Source organism: Wyeomyia smithii, chromosome 2 (genome assembly GCF_029784165.1).
Source record: "Wyeomyia smithii strain HCP4-BCI-WySm-NY-G18 chromosome 2, ASM2978416v1, whole genome shotgun sequence".
NCBI classification, from domain to species: domain Eukaryota; kingdom Metazoa; phylum Arthropoda; class Insecta; order Diptera; family Culicidae; genus Wyeomyia; species Wyeomyia smithii.
Window position 1 is genome coordinate 134,939,816 of NC_073695.1, and position 20,743 is coordinate 134,960,558.

The following is a 20,743-nucleotide window of genomic DNA, read 5'->3' on the forward strand; positions in this document are numbered from 1 at the left end:
GGCAGACTTTTCGGCGGACTTGGAGGCCGTTGGTGTGCTATCTCGCGGGCTTAGCACAACCAACCGTTTCTTGCTGCTCTCGGGGGCTTCCCCCGGAGACTGCCTTGCTCTTTTTGCGGCTGACCCGGAGGCGCAAACCGCTGCAAACATGCAGGTGTCCGTTTGGACCGACTTCGTCGCCCTTCCGGTCACCTCCGTTGCATTCTTCTCTGCAGCCACCGCTCTTGCCTTGAGCTCGGCGTGCTCCTTATTCGCAGCATCGACGGAGGACCGAAGCATGTAGAGAGCCTGCTTCAGGTACTTCGTCGTGTTGGTGCGACTTTTCGCAAACTCGATTATGGCATCGAGCTGCTCCGACAGCGCTACTACCTTCGGTAGCGTGTCTCGCTGTCTTCCGACCGCCTTTATCAACAGTGGACCAGCCACTGCGATGTCTTGCGTCGATCCGGTAGGCGTACTGCCTTTGCCGTCTTCGCAGGCGTCCTTTACTGCATCCATCTCCGCCTTTCTCGGCGGAGACCTCTGGATGCCTCCTCGTGCAAACGGGTTTTTCAACCCATCTGCGCCCAATTGTTGATCTTCATTATTACTGTTCATTTTTGTTAAGTGGGTCCCCCTTCCAGCCGCTATCCTTATCCATACTGGAGTGGTCGCCTATCTGGTCCCATGGTAGTCTATGCCGAAGCAGTGAGGCCATGGCTAGGGGCGGCTGCCATAGCGCCTTATGAGCAACTATGACACCCCCGACCGGCGCAAGTCAGGAAAGGACATCTGATCCCACTCCTGCCCGGTTCCTACCGGGCAATGAATTTGGAACGTACTGGAAGGCCTGCCAGGTTTTACGGGACGGAGACCCCTGCACCGGTTGTTGTCTCGCCGTTTCAAGCCGTTGTCACACGACCTTACTAAGGGAGCTCGGCGCAGGTGCCAGCCCAGAATCGTGGTACGAAAACGAAATCCGACTCTTATCATATGGCGTTGCGACCAGTTACCGTAATTGGGAACTTACTGGCATCAATCCCAATGGGCGAATTATACATTTGGGTGGTGGGAGCGGCACTATTCGCTCCGTCAGAGCTGCTTCCGGATAATGTGGCTTTTGTGAGAATTCGGCGGCCCAATGCCTGAGTCTCACCACAACCTAGGCTAGCTCTCGCTGATGGTCCGGGACTGCGTTCTTGCAGTTAGCACTTCCGTGGCCTACGGTAATCGCCAAATACCGACCCGTGGTGGCATACAGCTCTGCCAATATATATATATAAGTTATAAGCTTGCAACAAATAATGTTCGGATTGACGTGAGGACGACCTACTACGTTTACGAGTTGAAACAATAATGATTTATTTTACTTATAAAATGTTACACTGCTCGCGATTGTCGTCGTCGCCGTCGTCGTCGTCGTAGCTGTCCAAGGGTCATTATGCCCATTCTGCTAAATCGGCACTCTCGGTGCTATCGCATCGATAGGTAGTACGCTGAGTTCTGCTGCAGAATGGAAGGTTTTGTTATTGATGATCGCGCCGGGTTGGTTGGCGTGGCAAAGCATTTAACGCAAGAATTACAGGTGGCTTCAACTGTACTTGCTCTCGATACAACTCGCGGGGTGCGAATAATCGTAGCACGTTGTTGTTGTTGTTATTGTTGTTGTTAAACTTCCATCGCAGCCAGGGTTGCTGCGATTTGTTGTTGTTGGGCTTTTAGCTTCTCAATCGCGTTCGTAACTACCCCCTCCTCAAGTTCGAGCCGTCCCGGGTCGACATTTGGTTGCTGCTTTTTCCTAAAATTGAACATTAGGCAAGGATTGATGTTTCTCAGAATGAGGATTATTATAATGAAGCAAATCGCTGTCGAAAGAGATATTCCTCCAAACGTTATCCATAGATTGAAGCGAAGGCTACTTTGTTGCAAATAAACGTGGTCTAACTTCCTTCTATTGTTGATGGCTGTGTCGTGGATTTCCTTTATATTAGGTTGGTTTTGAATGGTCCAATTGATCAAAATATTGTGGAATGCTCCATGCAGGATTTCTGTATCCACCATGGTTCCTGAATTATGAAATTTATGGTTATTGAATTTAACCGTACAGTTCGCGAACTTGATGATGAAATTGCCAGTGATGGTTCTATTATCGGGTCCACAATTGGATTCTAGTGTGTGATTTTTAGCGTTTGAAATTAATAAGGTGTTTTCGTTTATTAGCTGTTGGGTAGTTTCATTTTTGTGAACTGAGGTACAATGTGATTGTTTTCCCAGTATTAGTGGTCTAATACATTTATCTTCGAATTCTTTAGTGTGGAATGATCTCTGTACGAAGTCTTCGGGCTTATCTGTTTCGAAAAGTTTTGACCCACGCCGTATAATGTGGCTTGGGTACGATTTTATCATTTGATTATTTACGATCAGCGGGTATATCCTCACAATTGTAGATGTTGCGTTTTCCAATTCTGGAACATGGAGTATGTACAACAAGTCTCCTTCTTTCACGGCAATTTTTGGAGTAACAAACTGTAGGGCTTCGTCCGGAAAATTTATCTTTACTCCTTGGTCTTGAAGAGCGGTTTTGATCGCGTTTATTTCTCGTGTTGATAAAATTTTGTTGTTAATAACGGAAATTCTGCTGAGGGTGATTGCTTCCTGGATATTGTCGAGGAGTTCATTAATGACGTCCATGTTCAACATTGTGGTAATTGCTTGCATAACGTCCAATCCATTCTGGGGGTTTAGAGCGCTGGCTATTTGATTGATTGCTTGCGTCAGTTTCGAAATCCGGTTGTTGATGTTTTCGTTAACTCTGTATTGCTGGTTATTTTGATCGATGATATAATTCATTGTAGAGTTAATGATCTGTAGATCTTGTGCATCGGGCGATCCGGCAATCCACTTCCACGCAGCGCCTAATGAGTCCCATCGCTTGTGTCGATGCGTTTGTTGCGGTTTCAACGCGTAGAGGGATGAATACAGCTTCTTGATCCGATATTTAACAACCTCGTTCATTGGGTTAGTTGGGGTTAGTTGTGTATAAAATTTTGTAGTCAGTAGTTCTATGCTCTCTTCGATTTGATGTAGATTGATTGGATTAATAATTTTAATGGTTCCGGTTTGTAATTTACAGTTGTTTTGTTTGATAAGAACGATTGGGTTATTATGAAGGTTAACAATATCTAATTCTGAACTACAGTATACTGGAATCGACAAGAGGAACCATGTTTTCAGTAAGCTTCGTAGCATTTTCCTGTAATTTAAAACGTATAATTGCTTTCGTTCGTGAGCGTCTAATTTGGATTGATTAAATTAAAGGATACGATCATAAATTTGCTTTCAATATTATAATTAGTGTTAGTTGTAGTTAGTCATTCGTTTTGTTTATTAAATCTACATACAATGGTAATTTACTTTTTTTCTATATCTAGGCGTTCAAAGGTACCTGAAGGTGAGAGTTGTATTAGGCTCGATGTAACAGATGTGTAAAAGTACTTAGACGTAGGGTAGCAAGCTGCCAATGGAAAGTTTACTTTTTAACCTAAAATGGAGAAGGTTTTATTATAGGGCACAACCATTTTTTTTATTATTATTATTCCGTTCCAGAGAGTTAGGTTTGTCTACCATTGAAGTGAGATGATCTGTGTGATATCTCTTCATCTTTTATGTTAGCCAGTTGTATGATATAGAGTGAGAACGGTAGATCGTAACTGGTTTGCGGTTTCAATGTCTGAAAAGAAGAATAGAGAATATTAATTCCTAATCCGGTGTAGGTTTGATTTATGAATCTTTTTCCCGTCCTGGTCGTGGAGCGTTTGGTTTCCTCGTTATCTACAATTTTCAGTTCGAATCGATCCCTCCGTTTCGATTTGATACCTTGGCACTTAACGAGAATAGGTTGATCTTCTTCGAGAACTGGTGGGTCTTCTCTTGTAGCATTGTGATACATGTGCTGTTTAACCTGTGTTTCTTTGTTAGTGGCAGTAATTTTATCATAAAATTCATTACGGACTCTTATTAACTCAATTTGGTCGAGAGGTCTCTCCTCTCCGTCTTTGACTCCAAAAAATGCTTCACGTGGTTTCAAATTGATAGACGAATGGATAGCATTATTGTACAGTGTGCAGGCTAGTTGGAACATTTCTTTAAGAGAGAGATAGTCATACTTCGGCCTATTACACCGAAAGATTTCGATCAAAGTTGAATGAAAACGGTCAACTATACCATTTGTCTCGCTATTATTCACTGGTGTGAAATACTGTTGGATGTTCAAGTCATTTAGCATTCCACGAACTTCAATTGATTTTAGGGCTGGTTCATTATCGGAAACGATTAAACCTGGTTGCCCATAAAGTGACAGGTATTTGATAAGCGCTCTTCTTATATCCGGAATAGACCTGGATTTAACAGGGATTAAAGTTCCAAACCTTGAGAATTTATCGACAGCTGAGAGAAATATACACGGCTGTGATATGAAAACGTCCATATGGACAATTTCCAATGGTTTCTTAGGAATAGGCGTCTCCCCTAGTCGGATGCGATAGGGCTTCCTTTCGTATTTCATTTTGTTACACGTCTCACACAAAAGCACATATTTTCTAATTTTTGCTTTCATTCTGGGAAAATAATACCTTCTCAGAATTTCTGCTTGATTTTCTTTGATTCCCCGATGTGAAGTTTCATGGGTTTGTTCAATTAGTAGGTTTTGTTCAACTTCGTCAGGGATATCGATTAATATGCTCCGAGATATTTTTGCTCGAAATATTCTGTATCTACTGAAGTAATCTCTATAGACTTCTTGAACTGAAGTTAACATTGTTTCGGGACACATTATGCAATTTTGTTTTTTTGTATCCATGTGGTCTTTGAATATCTTAATTAGGGCAGGGACTTCGAAGTGAAGTTTAGTTATTGTTCGACGATAAACCTTTGGGAAAACAGTTTCGAATAATTCTGACTCATCCTCTCCTATTTTGAGAATAATTTGGTTATGAAAAAAAATTAATGGTCTCTCAGTACATTCAATGAGGTTCGGCGGATCTGAGTTGGCGGAATACAAGGAATTCTCGTTCGTAGAATCCTCTTCGTTCGCGTTAACCTCGTGGGTAATTCTGGAAAGTGCATCAGCTACCACGTTTTGCTTCCCTGGGCGATGCTTGATTTCGAAATCGTATTCTAGAAGCCTCAATCTCCACTTAACCAACTTAGGCGACTTCAGGTTCAGTGCATAGGTTAGTGGCTGGTGATCTGTATATAAGGTAAATTTCCTTCCAAACAAGTAGGGTCGGAAGTACTGCGTCGCCCAGACAATCGCCAGAAGCTCTTTTTCTATGGCGGAATACCTCTCCTCGGTCTCAGTTAGTGTTCTAGACGCAAAAGCAACTGGTCTGTCTCTTCCTATACTGCCTTGGGATAGAACTGCTCCGAGGGCAAAATTACTTGCATCTGTGGTTAAGACGAAAGGTGAATTGAAATCAGGATATTGGAGGATGTCGCTTTGCGTGAACAATTCCTTGCACTTCTCAAAAGTTTTAACGAATAATGGTGTATGCTCGACCACTTCTCCTTTACGTAGTTGAGCTGTAAGGGGCTTAGTAATCTTAGCAAAATCGCGGATAAACCTCCGATAGTATCCCAGAATTCCAAGAAATCCTTTGAGTTCTTTTTGATTTTTTGGCAAGGGCCATTTTTTAATACTTTCAATTTTATCGGGGTTTGGTTTAACACCCTGGTCTGTGACTATGTGGCCTAAAAAAGCGACTTCTTTCTTGAGAAACTCGCATTTGTCAATTTGTAATTTAAGATTCACCTTTTCAATAGCTTTTAGAATTTTTTCTAAATTCTCTATGTGCTCCTGGAGGGAGGTTGAAAAAACAATAATGTCGTCCATGTAAATTAGACAACATTTTCCAATAAGCTCTCTGAGCACATGGTCCATAACACGCTGGAAGGTAGCCGGTGCGTTCTTAAGACCGAATGGCATACGCAGGTATTCGTATAAGCCATGTTCAACTTGAAATGCTGTTTTCGGTACATCTCTGGGGTTCACTTCAATTTGATGGAAGCCAGAGGCTAGGTCTAATGTACTAAAATATTGGCACTTGCCCAATTTATCCAATATTTCTGTAATATTCGGCAGAGGATATTTATCGTCTACAGTTTTGGCATTCAACTTCCTATAGTCGACGACCAGCCGCCACTTTTGCTTGCCTGATGCATCGGCCTTTTTCGGTACAATCCATATGGGGGAAGCCCACGGCGATGTACTCGGTCTGATGATGCCTTGGCTAAGCATTTTGCTGATTTGTTTCTGCACTTCTTCCTTGTGTATGAAAGGGTATCTATAATTTTTAGTATATATTGGTATTTCATCACAAGTATTTATCGAATGTTTAACGATATTGGTGAAGGAAAGGCTATCGTTTTCTTTATAGAAAACCTTGGGAAATTTTCGGAGTATCTGGATTAATTTAGAGCGTTCCTCTACGTTCAAGTGATCAGATCGCACCTCGTCTTCAATCCGCCAAATTACTTTGGTTGCTTCGGAAGGATATTTAGATGGAAAAGTTACTCTCTCGAAATTGTTTACCTCGGCCAATATGCTTCCATAGTCGATGGTTGCTATTGTGGGTTCCCGGTTCACATTGACAAAAAGCAAGTTCGCTTTACCTTGCTCGATGCTGTATAATCCAGACGGAACAAAAATATTGGGATTAATTCTCAAGTCATTTTCAGCGAAGAAATCTCCTGAGTTATCAGGCATAGGGATTTGTTGAATAGTATGTGATAATTCTTGAAAATTCAACTGTAACGTATCGGGAAACTTTTTTTTTAGAGGTATGACGGTGTTGTCCAATATGATACTATTAGTTGATGCGTCCACGATGCATCCTAACTCGTGTAGGGTTTGCATACCAATTAGGCCGTCAAAGAACCTGTGGAATTTGAATAAGTAGAATTTTTGACAGGCAACGTCCTTACATTGTTTAGAAAAAGGGTTGAAGAGTGTGTACTGTTCTATATTGTAAGAGCCAATTTAATTTTTAACTTTGTGAGAGGGACCCAGTCGCACTGATTTTAGGGGTACGAACTCTGGGGAAATATAATTTTGGTTAGCTCCTGTATCGATCAGAAGCTTAAGCGGAGGACTGGACTTGGAGAATCTCCAGGTAAGGAAGAAAACTCATTCTATCTCTTGTTGCTCTAATTCCGGAGGAAAATTTAGCTCTTCTCCGAGATACTCTGGTTTATTTTCTTCTTCTGTGTATTCTTCATGTTGTGGATTAAAATATTCGCAATGCATATTTATTTGTGGGTTATTATTATAATAGTTTGATTTAGTCTGACGAGAATTGGGAGGAAGTCCTTTTTCCTGCTTAATGGGAGGGAACCGTGATCCGGACTGATTATTTGGGTTAAATAATTTCGGTACGGGGACGTTATTAACTGGTGGTTGTTGTTGGAAATATGGCCTATTTGCTACAACTTGACGTCTTGCTGCCCCGTATTGGTTTTGCGTCAAATTTGGTTGATATCGAGCATTACTCGGATTCATATAATTTGATTTCCTGGTCCTTTCTTTTCGTCTCTTGTAAGCATTGTCTTGGTCTAACGCATTCTGATAGGCAGAATACAGGCTGGTAGGTCTACTTGTTCTCGTTAATGACGATATTGAATCGTCCAGTCCGTCGACATAGGCATTTGTTACCATGGTCTCATAAGATTCCATGATGCTCACCGCACAAGTTTTCAATTTATCATCAAGCATAACTTTCGCTCTAATTTCGGATAATACTGCATCACACTGGTGATAAAAATTTTCTACACTAAGATTTTCCTGTTGCAAATAAGGGATTTTGTTTAAAAGAGTGGATAAGTCTTGTTTGTCTCCAAAACGATCTTTTAATTTCTTTTAAATCGCGTCCCAAGTGCAATCTGTGTTGCTTAATAATAAAGCCTCATTAGCTTTTCCGCTTATTTTGTCCCTAATAACTGATTCCCAAATTGGCAACATTAAAGGAGTTTTGTCTGCCGGCACTAATCGTTTTGCGCACTCGAGTTTTCTCTCTACGGAGTCCAGCCACGCTGGCAATTCTTTTTCGACACCGCTGTATTCCGGGATCATTTTAATCACGTCCGGAATCCTGGTGAGATCGAAATTGTCTCTCGGTTGCGAGACAGGTATTGATCTTTGCGACGCATTCTGCAGCCTTTCGAGTTGCAAAGACTGTTGTTCGACCAGGCGCTCGAGTTCACTTATTTTTTCTGCCATTTCAGACATTTTACGTGTTAGCATTAACTTTTTTGATGAAATTAAATTTTAGAAAAATTAGAAACTTTCGTTACTATTTCTGGCTGATTTATTTATTCACAACCGCACACGCGCAATTGATACACACTCGGTCTTAATTCTAGCACTGATTAGGGTAAAACTAGTTGTTGGGAACACTGCCAACCTGCTACCAAGCGATGCGTAAAATACCACAGGGATCGAGGTGACAGGAAGGAACGTCAAGGTAGTAGAGTAAATAAATATCGAAGTTGTCATAGAGAGATAACAGGAAGGAGAAGAAAAAAGTAAAGGTTAAAGCGAAAGATTGTTTAATAAAGTTAAGATAAATTCAGTTGAAAAGCGAAGTGTTTGTTGGAAAAATTCTAATAAAGTAAGGAAGCGGAGTCAGTGCAGGTTGTTTCTGACAGGCACCTATCGATTGATAGTTAAAAATCAACAAACAAGTAAGGGAAAGTTATGATCACGAAATACCACTCATAACACGTTAAAATTATACAGCTCTAGTGGACGGAAGGACTGTCTGAGACGATTCGAGAATTAAAGTCGAGAGACATTAAGTCTGTGGAATATTCGGACAGAGCACAATTAAAATCCGTGAGTTGCGAGAGAAGCATTGTTTGAAATTTTAAACTAAGGTACTAAATAATCGAACACTATCCAGGTACGAACTACAACTACATCGAAAGTTAGGTTAGCACGAGTACAGTCAGTAGGACGAAAACGTGTAACGCTAATCGTGAGTAAACGCAAATGAAATTACTAGATACAACATATTAAAATAACATAAAATATTGGCTAGGGTGGTTAATTTAACATCAAATTAAACAATCATAAATCAGGAGTATTTGGAAGAGTTAAAAATACACGAAACACTAATTGTAAGTAGTAAAACCATTTAACTATAATGTCTCGATAAATTGTAACCAAAATTTTAAATACAATTTAGCTTTGATCGGCTAGTTAAACGTCGATTGTCAAGGAGGTTTCATTGTTCGGTCCGAACAAAATCAAAGAATTATTTCGGATTGGATTTGCTCTTCGCAGAATGACTTCACGCAATTCCAAGATTGTTGGGGGCCACGACGAGGAGGCCTATTCGGAATGTTTATATTGTAATAAATGCGAGTCGGACGATGTTGACTGGGTTCAATGCAAAACTTGCGAGCGATGGGCTCATTTTTCCTGTGCGGGCGTGGATGAGAGCGTCGTTGAAGTTGAGTGGGAATGTTCGCGATGTGATCGGCCAGTCGATCAACAACTAACCGTTCCAAAAACGTCTAAGACGCGGTCTAAAACTAGAGCCGGATCGAAAAGCGAAGGGGGGTCTGTTCGCGGCAATGGGTCTGTTTCCGAACTGACTGATCAGCAGTTTGAGGAAGAACAACTCGCGCGTGAAAGAGCCTTTGCGAAGCAAATGGAGATTCGGGAAAGTAGACTACGTAGGGAGATGGAATGGAATGCAAAGCAGTTGGAGATGGAAAGGAACATGCGAAAAAGGGAACTCGAGGTGCAACGTATGATGCAGGAAGAAAAGCTCAAGCAGGAACAAGATCTGTTGAACGCGCAGTTAGCAGACGAACAAGCATTTTTAAAGCAGCGGAATGAAATTCGAAGTAAACTGAACAGCAGTATTCAAAAGGTTAAGTCATATATGAACGAAGAGGGTGCTGTAGGCGGTACGTCGGAACAAACACCTAACAAGGTGACTTCGTGGCTACATAGTCAAAGAAAATCCGTAACAAATAGAACAGCTAATCGCGGGGCCGTGGAAAAAGTTGAAAATCCGTTAGTAAGGCCATCTTTATCGGTTGCTGAAGATGAAGTGAGTCAGTACGATGATTCCGACAGTGACGGGGATGGAAGACAGGACTCAGACAAGAGTGAGAGCATTGGAAAAAATTCACTGGCGGCAGGCGAATCTCACCGAAGCCAAAGCGGATTTGAGAGTCAAGCTTTCAGGCTGACTCGGGAGCAGATCGCTACCAGGAAGGTGATATCAGGACACTTACCCAAATTCAATGGAGACCCAGAAACATGGCCGTTGTTTATAAGCAGCTTTGAGAATACAACCAGGGCTTGCGGCTATTCGAACATCGAGAATTTAGATCGTCTGCTAAACAGTTTGGGAGGAGAAGCGCTAAATGCTGTCAGAAGCATGTTAGTGCTCCCGGATTCTGTGCCGGAAGTTATTCGAGACCTTCGTAGGTTATTTGGCCAGCCGGAAAAACTGCTAAGAACGTTGTTGAATAAGGTCAAAAATGCACCTCCACCGACGACGGAGGATTTGAAAACTTTTGTCAGGTTTGGCATAACGGTTAAACAACTCTGTGACCATTTGGAAGCGGCGCATCTTAGTGACCACCTGCGGAATCCTTTGTTAGTGCAGCAACTTGTAGAGAAGCTGCAACCAGAATACCAAATGAAATGGGTAGAGTACAAACGAGGTAGAAAGGGAACACCACTGCGACTGTTCACAGATTTCATCACTGGTATCGGAGACGTGGCGTCTGAAGCAGTGGCCTATTCATTGACGACCAATGACACAGCACGGCATTCGAGAGTAAAACCCGCCAGGAAGCACGAATTTCTGCACGTACATGATTCTGCGTCGAAGTGCGACGATCGAACGTTCACAGGAAAAGCTAACAAACCTTGTTGGATCTGCAATCGAACAGATCATCTGATAAGGTTCTGCGAGGACTTCAGGAGGATGAACGTGGGAGAACGGCTGAAAGCTGTAGAAAAGCAGAAGCTGTGCGGTGTCTGTCTCAATAAGCACGGCGACAATGCATGTGGGTCGAAGGCACGGTGTACCGTGAAGAATTGCAAAGGCAATCATCACACACTTCTGCATCGTGTAGAGGAATCTGTTCAGCTACAGAGAGTGGAGTGTAATACTCACGGAGGCCTAGATCGTTCGGTCATCTTTCGCATGGCACCTATATCGTTGTACGCGGGAAATAAGCGATACGATACACTGGCATTTTTGGACGAGGGTTCATCTACAACCCTGGTAAACGAGGCTGTGGCAGACCGACTGAAGGCGGAAGGAGAAACAGAGCCACTCATTGTGACTTGGACTGGGAACATCAATCGGTTCGAAAATAACTCCCGGAAAGTTGAATTGACGCTGTCGGTAAAAGGCTCAAAGGAAAAGATTCCGCTGGAGAACGTTCGCACTGTGTCGGAACTTTTGCTTCCGAAACAGCATATGCGTTTCGCTGATGTTGCGAAGCAATATCCGCACTTAGCAGGGTTGCCGGTAAGAGATCATCCAACCGGACAAGCAGCGATACTTATCGGTTTGGATAACCTGCATTTGTTTGCGCCGCTGGAGTCACGAGTCGGTAAGCAAAACGAACCGATTGCCGTGCGATCGAGAATTGGATGGACGGTATACGGCCCTGAAAAGCGTAAGCCGAGCGCAAGTACGTTCCTCAATTTGCACACAGTGTCGCCAGTGAGCAATCAAGATTTGCATGATTTGATGCGAAATCAGTACGTTTTGGACGAAGCAGTTGTTTCATCGTTTCCCATACCCGAGCCGAAGGAAGAACAACGGGCGAAAGCGATATTACGAGCGACAACAAAACGGTTAGGAGAACGATTCGAAACCGGGCTGCTGTGGCGTAAAGACGAACGCCGATTTCCCGACAATTATGCGATGGCATTACGGAGGATGAAGGCACTCGAACGAAAGCTTGAAAGAGATCCAGCTTTAAAGGAGAATGTTTGTCAGCAGATCGTGGACTATCAGGAGAAGGGTTACGCGCATAGGATAACTAAGGTAGAACTTACGCAGACGCCTAGCTCGGCGGTCTGGTATCTGCCATTGAATGCAGTTGTGAATCCACGTAAACCAGGGAAAGTGCGCCTGGTGTGGGACGCAGCCGCGTCGGTAAGAGGAATATCACTGAACACAGAACTGTTAAAGGGTCCAGATATGCTTATACCCCTTCCCAGGGTTATTTGCCGCTTTCGTGAACGTCCGGTGGCGTTTGGCGGAGATATCCAAGAAATGTACCACCAGATTCGAATCCGATCTGAAGACAAACAGGCGCAACGCTTCTTGTTCAGGTCCAACTCAGCAGAAACACCCCAGGTGTACGTAATGGACGTGGCCACCTTCGGATCCACGTGCTCGCCCTGCTCCGCGCAATATGTTAAAAATTTGAACGCGGAACAGTTTTCAGGACAGTTTCCTGAAGCGACGATTGCGGTTAGCGAAAAGCACTACGTAGATGATTACTACGACAGCGTGGACACAGTGGAAGAAGCGATGCAGCGAGCCAAAGAAGTGAAATATATTCACTCTCAAGGAGGCTTCCATATCAGGAACTGGGTTTCGAGCTCCCATGAATTTCTCGAAGCGATGGGCGAGCGGAATACGAATGATGCAGTTCATTTCAACCGGGACAAGAGTGCGGAGTATGAGCGCGTGCTGGGTATTGTTTGGGAGCCGGTTGAGGATTCATTTTGTTTCGCTTCCGTGTCTACTGCAGCGTTTCGGTCAGTTTTAGATGGCGACGAACGCCCAACGAAAAGGAGTGTCCTTAGCTTCGTAATGGCACAATTTGATCCAACGGGACTCATCTCTCCAATAACTGTGCGCGGAAAGATGCTGATCCAAGATCTCTGGCGTACCGGTTGTGACTGGGATACGAAAATTGATGCGGAATCGTTCGATAAATGGCGTCGGTGGATCGGTATGATGCGAAACATCAAATCCTTCAAGATATCGCGGAGTTATTTTGGAGACGCTAAATCGACAGAGATACAGGAGTTAGAGCTGCATATTATGGCAGACGCAAGCGAGAAAGCATATGGATGTGTGGCATACTTTCGGGCAGTCGTAAGAGGTGAAGTGCGGTGCGCACTGGTTATGAGCCGTTCTAAAGTGGCCCCGTTGAAACAGGTATCCATTCCCCGTCTTGAGCTCCTGGCGGCAGTTCTTGCTGCACGACTGTCGAGAACTGTTATCGAGAACCACAGCCTAGTCGTCGGCCGAGTGGTATTCTGGGTGGATGCTAGTGTGGTGCTCTCGTGGATTCGCTCCGATCAACGCCGATATAAACAATTCGTCGGATTCAGGATCGGCGAAATTCTCAGCCTAACGAAATTGACTGATTGGCGCTGGGTGCCTACCAGGATGAACGTAGCGGATCAGCTAACGAAGTGGGGCAAAGATCCAGAAATGCATCCTGGAAGTGCGTGGGTTCGTGGGCCCTCCTTTCTATACGAAAATGAGGAGAAGTGGCCGAAGAAAGAATTACCCCCCTCAAACACGACGGAAGAGCTACGCATTCATCTGTTGTTGCACAATGTGAAGGTACAGACGATTCTCATAGACGCGGGGCGCATTTCCAAATGGACCGTGCTCGTGCGAACGATGGCGTGCGTTTTTCGGTTTATCTCGAACTGTAGACGAAAGTGCAAAGGACTGCCGATTAAAACGCTGAAACCGACGAAGCTGCAAGCAAAGATGTTGAAGCAAAATGCGGTAGTTTGTACTATTGTTCCATTGCAGCAAGAAGAGTATGATATGGCCGAAAAATGTCTGCTGCGTATGGCTCAGGCAGAGAGTTTTATTGATGAACTAAAGTTGTTGAAACGGAACGAAAACCGCCCAGTAAGTCAGTGGCTCGAAATCGATAAATCTAGTCCTCTTAGAAAGCTCACTCCGTTAATCGATGAGGCTGGCTTGATTCGTATGGAGGGACGATGTGCGCAGGCCGAGGATCTTCCATTCGATCTTCGATTTCCTGTCATTTTACCGGATGATTCCAGGATCACCAATCTGATCGTCCAGCACGTTCACGAAAAGTGTGGCCATGGATACAGACAAACGGTAAAGAACAAACTGAGACAACTGTTTCATATCATTCATATGGATGCAGTGGTAAAGAAGGTATCATCGGCTTGCATGTGGTGTAAGGTTAATCGCAATCGTCCGCGAGTTCCCCGAGAAGCACCGTTGCCGGTGCAACGTTTAACACCAAGTCTTCGTCCATTTAGTTTTGTTGGAGTAGACTACATGGGACCGTTCGAAGTGACCGTGGGACGCAGAAGAGAGAAACGGTGGATAGCACTATTCACCTGCCTGGTTACGCGGGCGGTGCACCTTGAGGTTGTGCATGGACTGACAACACAATCGTGCTTGATGGCGATAAATCGTTTCATTGGACGACGAGATTGGCCAATAGAGTTTCTGTCGGATAACGGGACCAATTTCCAAGGGGCAAGCAAAGAGCTGGCGGCACTCATTAAGGACATCGAGTTTGATTGTGCGGACGAGTACACAAACGCTAAAACGAAATGGACGTTCAATCCTCCCGCTTCACCCCACATGGGAGGTGTGTGGGAACGCTTAGTCCGCTCGGTAAAGGAGGCACTGAAATCGTTACATGATGGCAGGCGACTTACGGATGAAATCCTTCAGACGGTGATTGTGGAAGCCGAGGACATGATAAACTCCCGACCTCTCGCATATACGTCTCAGGAGTCTGAGGAAGCAGAAGCTTTGACTCCAAACCATTTCTTGCGTGGCCCCCCCTCGAAGCGACAAGACGTAGGTATTCCGCCGGCAAATCCTAGTGAAGCTCTGCGGGATGCGTACAAACGATCACAACAGTTGGCTGGTGAGATGTGGCAGCGTTGGATTAGAGAATACGTCCCCACTCTGAACCAACGCACCAAATGGTTTGGTGAAACGAAACCGTTGAAGGCGGGTGACCTGGTCTACATCGTCGAGGGAAACAACCGAAAGTGTTGGGTTAGAGGAATAGTAGAGGAGCCTATCATATCCAGAGATGGTCGCATTCGACAAGCATGGGTGCGTACGCGAACTAAGCGCTACAAGCGTGCAGTAGCGAACTTGGCTGTGCTGGAGTTAGAAGTAGGTAACACCGAACCGAAAGTAACTTCCGGACCTGGGTTACGGGCCGGGGAATATGTTGGGAACACTGCCAACCTGCTACCAAGCGATGCGTAAAATACCACAGGGATCGAGGTGACAGGAAGGAACGTCAAGGTAGTAGAGTAAATAAATATCGAAGTTGTCATAGAGAGATAACAGGAAGGAGAAGAAAAAAGTAAAGGTTAAAGCGAAAGATTGTTTAATAAAGTTAAGATAAATTCAGTTGAAAAGCGAAGTGTTTGTTGGAAAAATTCTAATAAAGTAAGGAAGCGGAGTCAGTGCAGGTTGTTTCTGACAGGCACCTATCGATTGATAGTTAAAAATCAACAAACAAGTAAGGGAAAGTTATGATCACGAAATACCACTCATAACACGTTAAAATTATACAGCTCTAGTGGACGGAAGGACTGTCTGAGACGATTCGAGAATTAAAGTCGAGAGACATTAAGTCTGTGGAATATTCGGACAGAGCACAATTAAAATCCGTGAGTTGCGAGAGAAGCATTGTTTGAAATTTTAAACTAAGGTACTAAATAATCGAACACTATCCAGGTACGAACTACAACTACATCGAAAGTTAGGTTAGCACGAGTACAGTCAGTAGGACGAAAACGTGTAACGCTAATCGTGAGTAAACGCAAATGAAATTACTAGATACAACATATTAAAATAACATAAAATATTGGCTAGGGTGGTTAATTTAACATCAAATTAAACAATCATAAATCAGGAGTATTTGGAAGAGTTAAAAATACACGAAACACTAATTGTAAGTAGTAAAACCATTTAACTATAATGTCTCGATAAATTGTAACCAAAATTTTAAATACAATTTAGCTTTGATCGGCTAGTTAAACGTCGATTGTCAAGGAGGTTTCATTGTTCGGTCCGAACACTAGTTTTAGTTAAGAAAAAAAATTACTTACAAAAAGACGATGTTCTCTCGTCTGAGTTGGAGGTAGTGATTGTGTTTGGTGTCGTCTCTACGGGTTTGTCCTCAATCCTTCGATAAACCGTCGATGGCGTCCTTGGCGATTCCGATATTCCCTCGGAGAAGCACTGCTGACAGGAACAAACACACGTGAACGAAATCAAACACAGTTCTTAAACCGACTGCGCCAGTTATAAGCTTGCAACAATTAATGTTCGGATTGACGTGAGGACGACCTACTACGTTTACGAGTTAAAACAATAATGATTTATTTTACTTATAAAATGTTACACTGCTCGCGATTGTCGTCGTCGTCGTAGCTGTCCAAGGGTCATTATGCCCATTCTGCTAAATCGGCACTCTCGGTGCTATCGCATCGATAGGTAGTACGCTGAGTTCTGCTGCAGAGTGGAAGGTTTTGTTATTGATGATCGCGCCGGGTTGGTTGGCGTGGCAAAGCATTTAACGCAAGAATTACAGGTGGCTTCAACTGTACTTGCTCTCGATACAACTCGCGGGGTGCGAATAATCGTAGCACGTTGTTGTTGTTGTTATTGTTGTTGTTAAACTTCCATCGCAGCCAGGGTTGCTGCGATTTGTTGTTGTTGGGCTTTTAACTTCTCAATCGCGTTCGTAACTTATATATATATATATATATATATATATATATATATATATATATATATATATATATATATATATATATATATATATATATATATATATATATATATATATATATATATATATATATATATATATATATATATATATATATATATATATATATATATATATATATATATATATATATATATATATATATTTTTTTTTTTTTTGTTTCAGGTGGAGGGGAAATTTGCATCCAAACCCCTGAGGTGACCAACCTCAGGGAGTGTGGGGTTGGTTTGAATCAGTGACCGGACCCACTAAAACCCCTCCAGTCTCCAGCCCATAATACTCCCCGGGACCACCGCTAGGTATTGCTTCGGGGAGCGGCTTTTGTGCTCTGTGCACCCTCTTGGTTCTATAGATCTCTTTGCTAACTTAGCTAACTAACCTGGAGACTGGCCGTTAGCTAACACTGGCGTGTCGGTGGTCAACCTGTCGCCTGTTTTGCAATTCTAAAACTATTTGAGAGGCGGCTGTACAAACCGCCCCCCAAATGTTTGGGTCTTTACACATCCTCCGAACTAGGTTGTCCGGAGTGGTGTCTGACCCGCTCACTACCATCATGTCGCTCCGCGCATGCACAAAACGAGGGCACACGAAGAAGACATGCTCAGCAGTTTCTTCCGCATCCGCGCACTCGGGACACATGGGGGACCCCGCATGCCCGAATCTGTGTAGATACTGCCTGAAGCAACCATGACCTGACAGAATCTGTGTCAAGTGGAAGTTAACTTCTCCATGGCGCCTCCCGACCCATCCGGATACGTCCGGAATAAGTCGATGCGTCCATCTACCCTTTGCGGAATTGGACCATTCCTGCTGCCATCTGATCATCGAGAATGACCTTCTGGTGCCTCGTATACCCCTTGTGTCACGTTGATCGAAGCATTCTACGTCCTCCTTAATGGCTATGCTGATAGGCATCATGCCGGACAGGACGCAGATTGCGTCGTATGACACTGTACGGTACGCGCTCACAACCCTCAGGCACATGAGCCTGTAGGTACTTTCCAGTTTTCGACGATGACTGTTGGTACCTAACGCTTTGGACCACGCTGGCCCACCATACCTAAGTATGGACGAAACCACGCTGGCAAGAAGTTTACGCTTGCTGCCATATACCGCTGAGCTATTGGACATCATTCGAGATAGTCCTGCAGCGGCCGTTGAAGCCCTCTTACAGGCATAGTCGACGTGACTCTTAAATGTGAGCTTATCGTCAACCATAACCCCCAAGAGCTTCAAGGAACGCCTTGAGGTAATGGTGCAGTCACCGACTCTGACCACCGCCTGTTGCTCTAATTTGCGGTTGTTCACAACCGTAACCTCCGTTTTATGGTGCGCTAACTCCAGTTTCCTAGAGTGCATCCAGTCTTCGACCTTGCGTATGCAGTGCGCGGCCGTCAACTCGACCTCTTCGATCGACTCGCCGTAGACCTCTAGCGTGATGTCGTCTGCGAAACCGACGATCACAACCCCTACAGGGGACTTTAGTTTCAACACCCCGTCATACATGACATTCCACAACACCGGGCCCAGGATGGAACCTTGCGGTACCCCTGCGGTGATTGGGACGCACTTCTGACCCTCCTCCGTGTTGTAAACTAGTACCCGATTCTGGAAATAATTTTCCAAAATCTTGTACAACGACACCGGTACGTGGATGCTCCTAAGCGCGAGCGCTATGGAGTCCCAACTGGCGCTATTGAATGCATTCTTCACGTCAAGCGTGACGATTGCGCAATAGCGAATGCCCCAACTCTTACGCTGGAGTGCTACCTCTGCCGTCTTGGTGACAGAGAGAATAGCATCCAGCGTGGATCTACCTTTCCGGAAGCCGAACTGGTTACTTGCCAGACCGTTTACACCCTCTGTGTACTTCACCAGTCTGTTGAGGATAATCCTCTCAAGCACCTTGCCCGTAGTGTCCAGCAGACAGATAGGTCTGTATGCCGATGGGTCCCCTGGCGGTTTCCCAGCCTTCGGCAACAGCACCAATCTCTGTCGCTTCCACCTGTCCGGAAAGAGGCAGTCATCCAGGCACTTCTGCATGACTGCTCGAAATAGATCGGGGGCCACTTTCATGGCCGTCCTGATGGCCAAGTTCGGGATTCCATCCGGTCCCGGTGCCTTGCTCACCTTTAGGGAGTTGGCGATCACGATGAGTTCCTCATTCGTAACCCTTACCTCCTCCACAACCTCTGCACGGCTGCCGTCTCTCACGGATTGGATGCCCGGCAGGTTGGCCGACCATCCCTGGTCTGTGTCTGAGATACTGGAACGTCGGACGTGAGACTCAGCAACCGGAGGCCAAGGATTTGGCTCGTGTCGTGGAAAAAGGCCCTCGATGATACGCTCCAGCATCGCTGGTGATCGCTCTGCAGGCGCCAACACGCCTTTGGTCTTCGCCATTACGACTCTGTAGGCGTTGCCCCACGGATTCGTATTGGCACTCGCGCATAGCCTATCGAAGCAGGCCCTTTTGCTCGCCTTTATCGCACTTTTAAGCGCCGATTTCGCTGATCCGAATACTACACGGCGCTCTACCCTCTGTGCATCGGTACGTGCACGTTGCAACATCCGTCTTGCACGGAGGCACGCGCTACGGAGGTCCGCTATCGCGTCGGTCCACCAGTATACCGGTGACTTACCATTCCTAGGTTGGCGGGTCCTAGGCATGGCGGCGTCGCACGCCCGCGATAATGTGGCAACTAATTGGTCAGCACTCGGGCGGAGCCAACTGCCCCCCTCGCGCTCTCTTCTCATTGCTTCTGCAAATACCTCGGCATCGAAATGCGATGTCTTCCACCCGCGGACGGTCGGAGTATTGGCTCTACCCGTCGCCTGCCGCCTCACGTTCTGGACTACGCTATAGCAGACCGACTGGTGGTCACTATAGGTGTAGCCATCGTCTACCCTCCAGTTCACGATCAGTCCTGGGCTGGAGAACGTCACGTCGATGATCGACTCCGCACCATTTCTGCTGAATGTACACTTGGTTCCAACGTTGGCCAGATCTAGGTTGAGCTTTGCCAAAGCTTCCAACAAGATCTGACCCCTCTGGTTCGTGCGGCGGCTTCCCCACTCAACAGCCCAAGCGTTGAAGTCGCCCGCCACTACTAAGGGTGTTAGTCCCGTCAGCTCCATAGATAACAAATCGACCATCTGGGTGAACCTTTCGATAGACCAACGCGGCGGAGCATAACAACTGCAGTAGAACACTCCGTCCACCTTGGCAACCGCGTATCCTTCATTTGAGGTTGACACAACCTCCTGAACCGGGAACTTGCTGGTCGTGCATATGGCCGCCGTACTGGACTTATCTGCAACCCAATTACCGTTTCCGGGAGGAATGCAGTAGGGGTCCGATACGATTGCGATGTCCGACCGCGACTCAGACGCTGCTTGGTATAGCAGCTGCTGTGCCGCATAGCAATGGTTCAGGTTCAATTGTGTCACCCTCACGCCCGTGGTTTCGTGGCCGCCTTATCGGCTGGGCACCGTGGGCCTCCCATAAAGTGCTTGGCGTCCCGTTTTCCAGTACATACCAAGCACTTGGGAGGCTCCCCGCAGTCTTTAGCTTTATGGCAAGCACCACCACAACGCCTACATAACTGGCTCCTATCGGGCCCCTTGCGGGTCCAGGACTTGTGTCCTCCCTCGAAACACCTAAAGCAAACGTCCGGCTGCTGGAGTATGCTCAGGGGACATACTGACCAGCCAACCTTAAGTTTGGCTGTCTTCAGGGCCAGAGTTGCATCGGCCGATGCAAGCCGGAAAGTGGCCACCTGGGTCCCCGCTGGACCCTTTCGGAGGCGAATTACCTCAGTGGCTACTTCCACTCCGCACTTCTCCTTGAGGGCCTGTGCAATATCGCACCTCTCGGTGATTTCATCCAGGTTTTTGAGCTGGAGAGTCACCTCTGAGGTGAGTGCCCGAATTTGCACATCTT

The 20,743-nt window shown here is 45.3% G+C and overlaps 2 protein-coding genes across 13 annotated transcripts in view; both read left to right on the forward strand.

Moving 5' to 3' along the window:
* LOC129724178 (cytokine receptor-like) overlaps window positions 1-20,743 on the forward strand; it is a 493,346-nt gene that overhangs the window by 435,487 nt on the left and 37,116 nt on the right. The window lies entirely within an intron of this gene.
* On the forward strand, window positions 8,436-16,069 carry LOC129724176 (uncharacterized). Of its 9 annotated transcripts, none has more exons than XR_008727890.1 (5): window positions 8,436-8,715; window positions 8,771-15,522; window positions 15,578-15,673; window positions 15,741-15,815; window positions 15,879-16,069. XR_008727890.1 is itself a non-coding variant. In XM_055678853.1 (2 exons), exon 2 carries the CDS (start codon window positions 9,318-9,320, stop codon window positions 15,261-15,263), a length of 5,946 nt encoding a protein of 1,981 aa, XP_055534828.1. In that variant the 5' UTR covers window positions 8,436-8,715; window positions 8,771-9,317; the 3' UTR covers window positions 15,264-16,069. The 9 variants fall into 9 exon arrangements, 1 of the variants encoding a protein (XP_055534828.1); XR_008727893.1 differs by having other exon boundaries at window positions 8,771-9,008; window positions 9,072-9,150; window positions 9,219-15,522; window positions 15,578-16,069; XR_008727892.1 differs by having other exon boundaries at window positions 8,771-8,866; window positions 8,934-9,008; window positions 9,072-15,522; window positions 15,578-16,069.

What these genes read in the sequence shown, in the direction of transcription:
- LOC129724176 (XM_055678853.1), top strand. Translation starts at nt 9,318, where the DNA reads ATGACTTCACGCAATTCCAAGATTGTTGGGGGCCACGACGAGGAGGCC.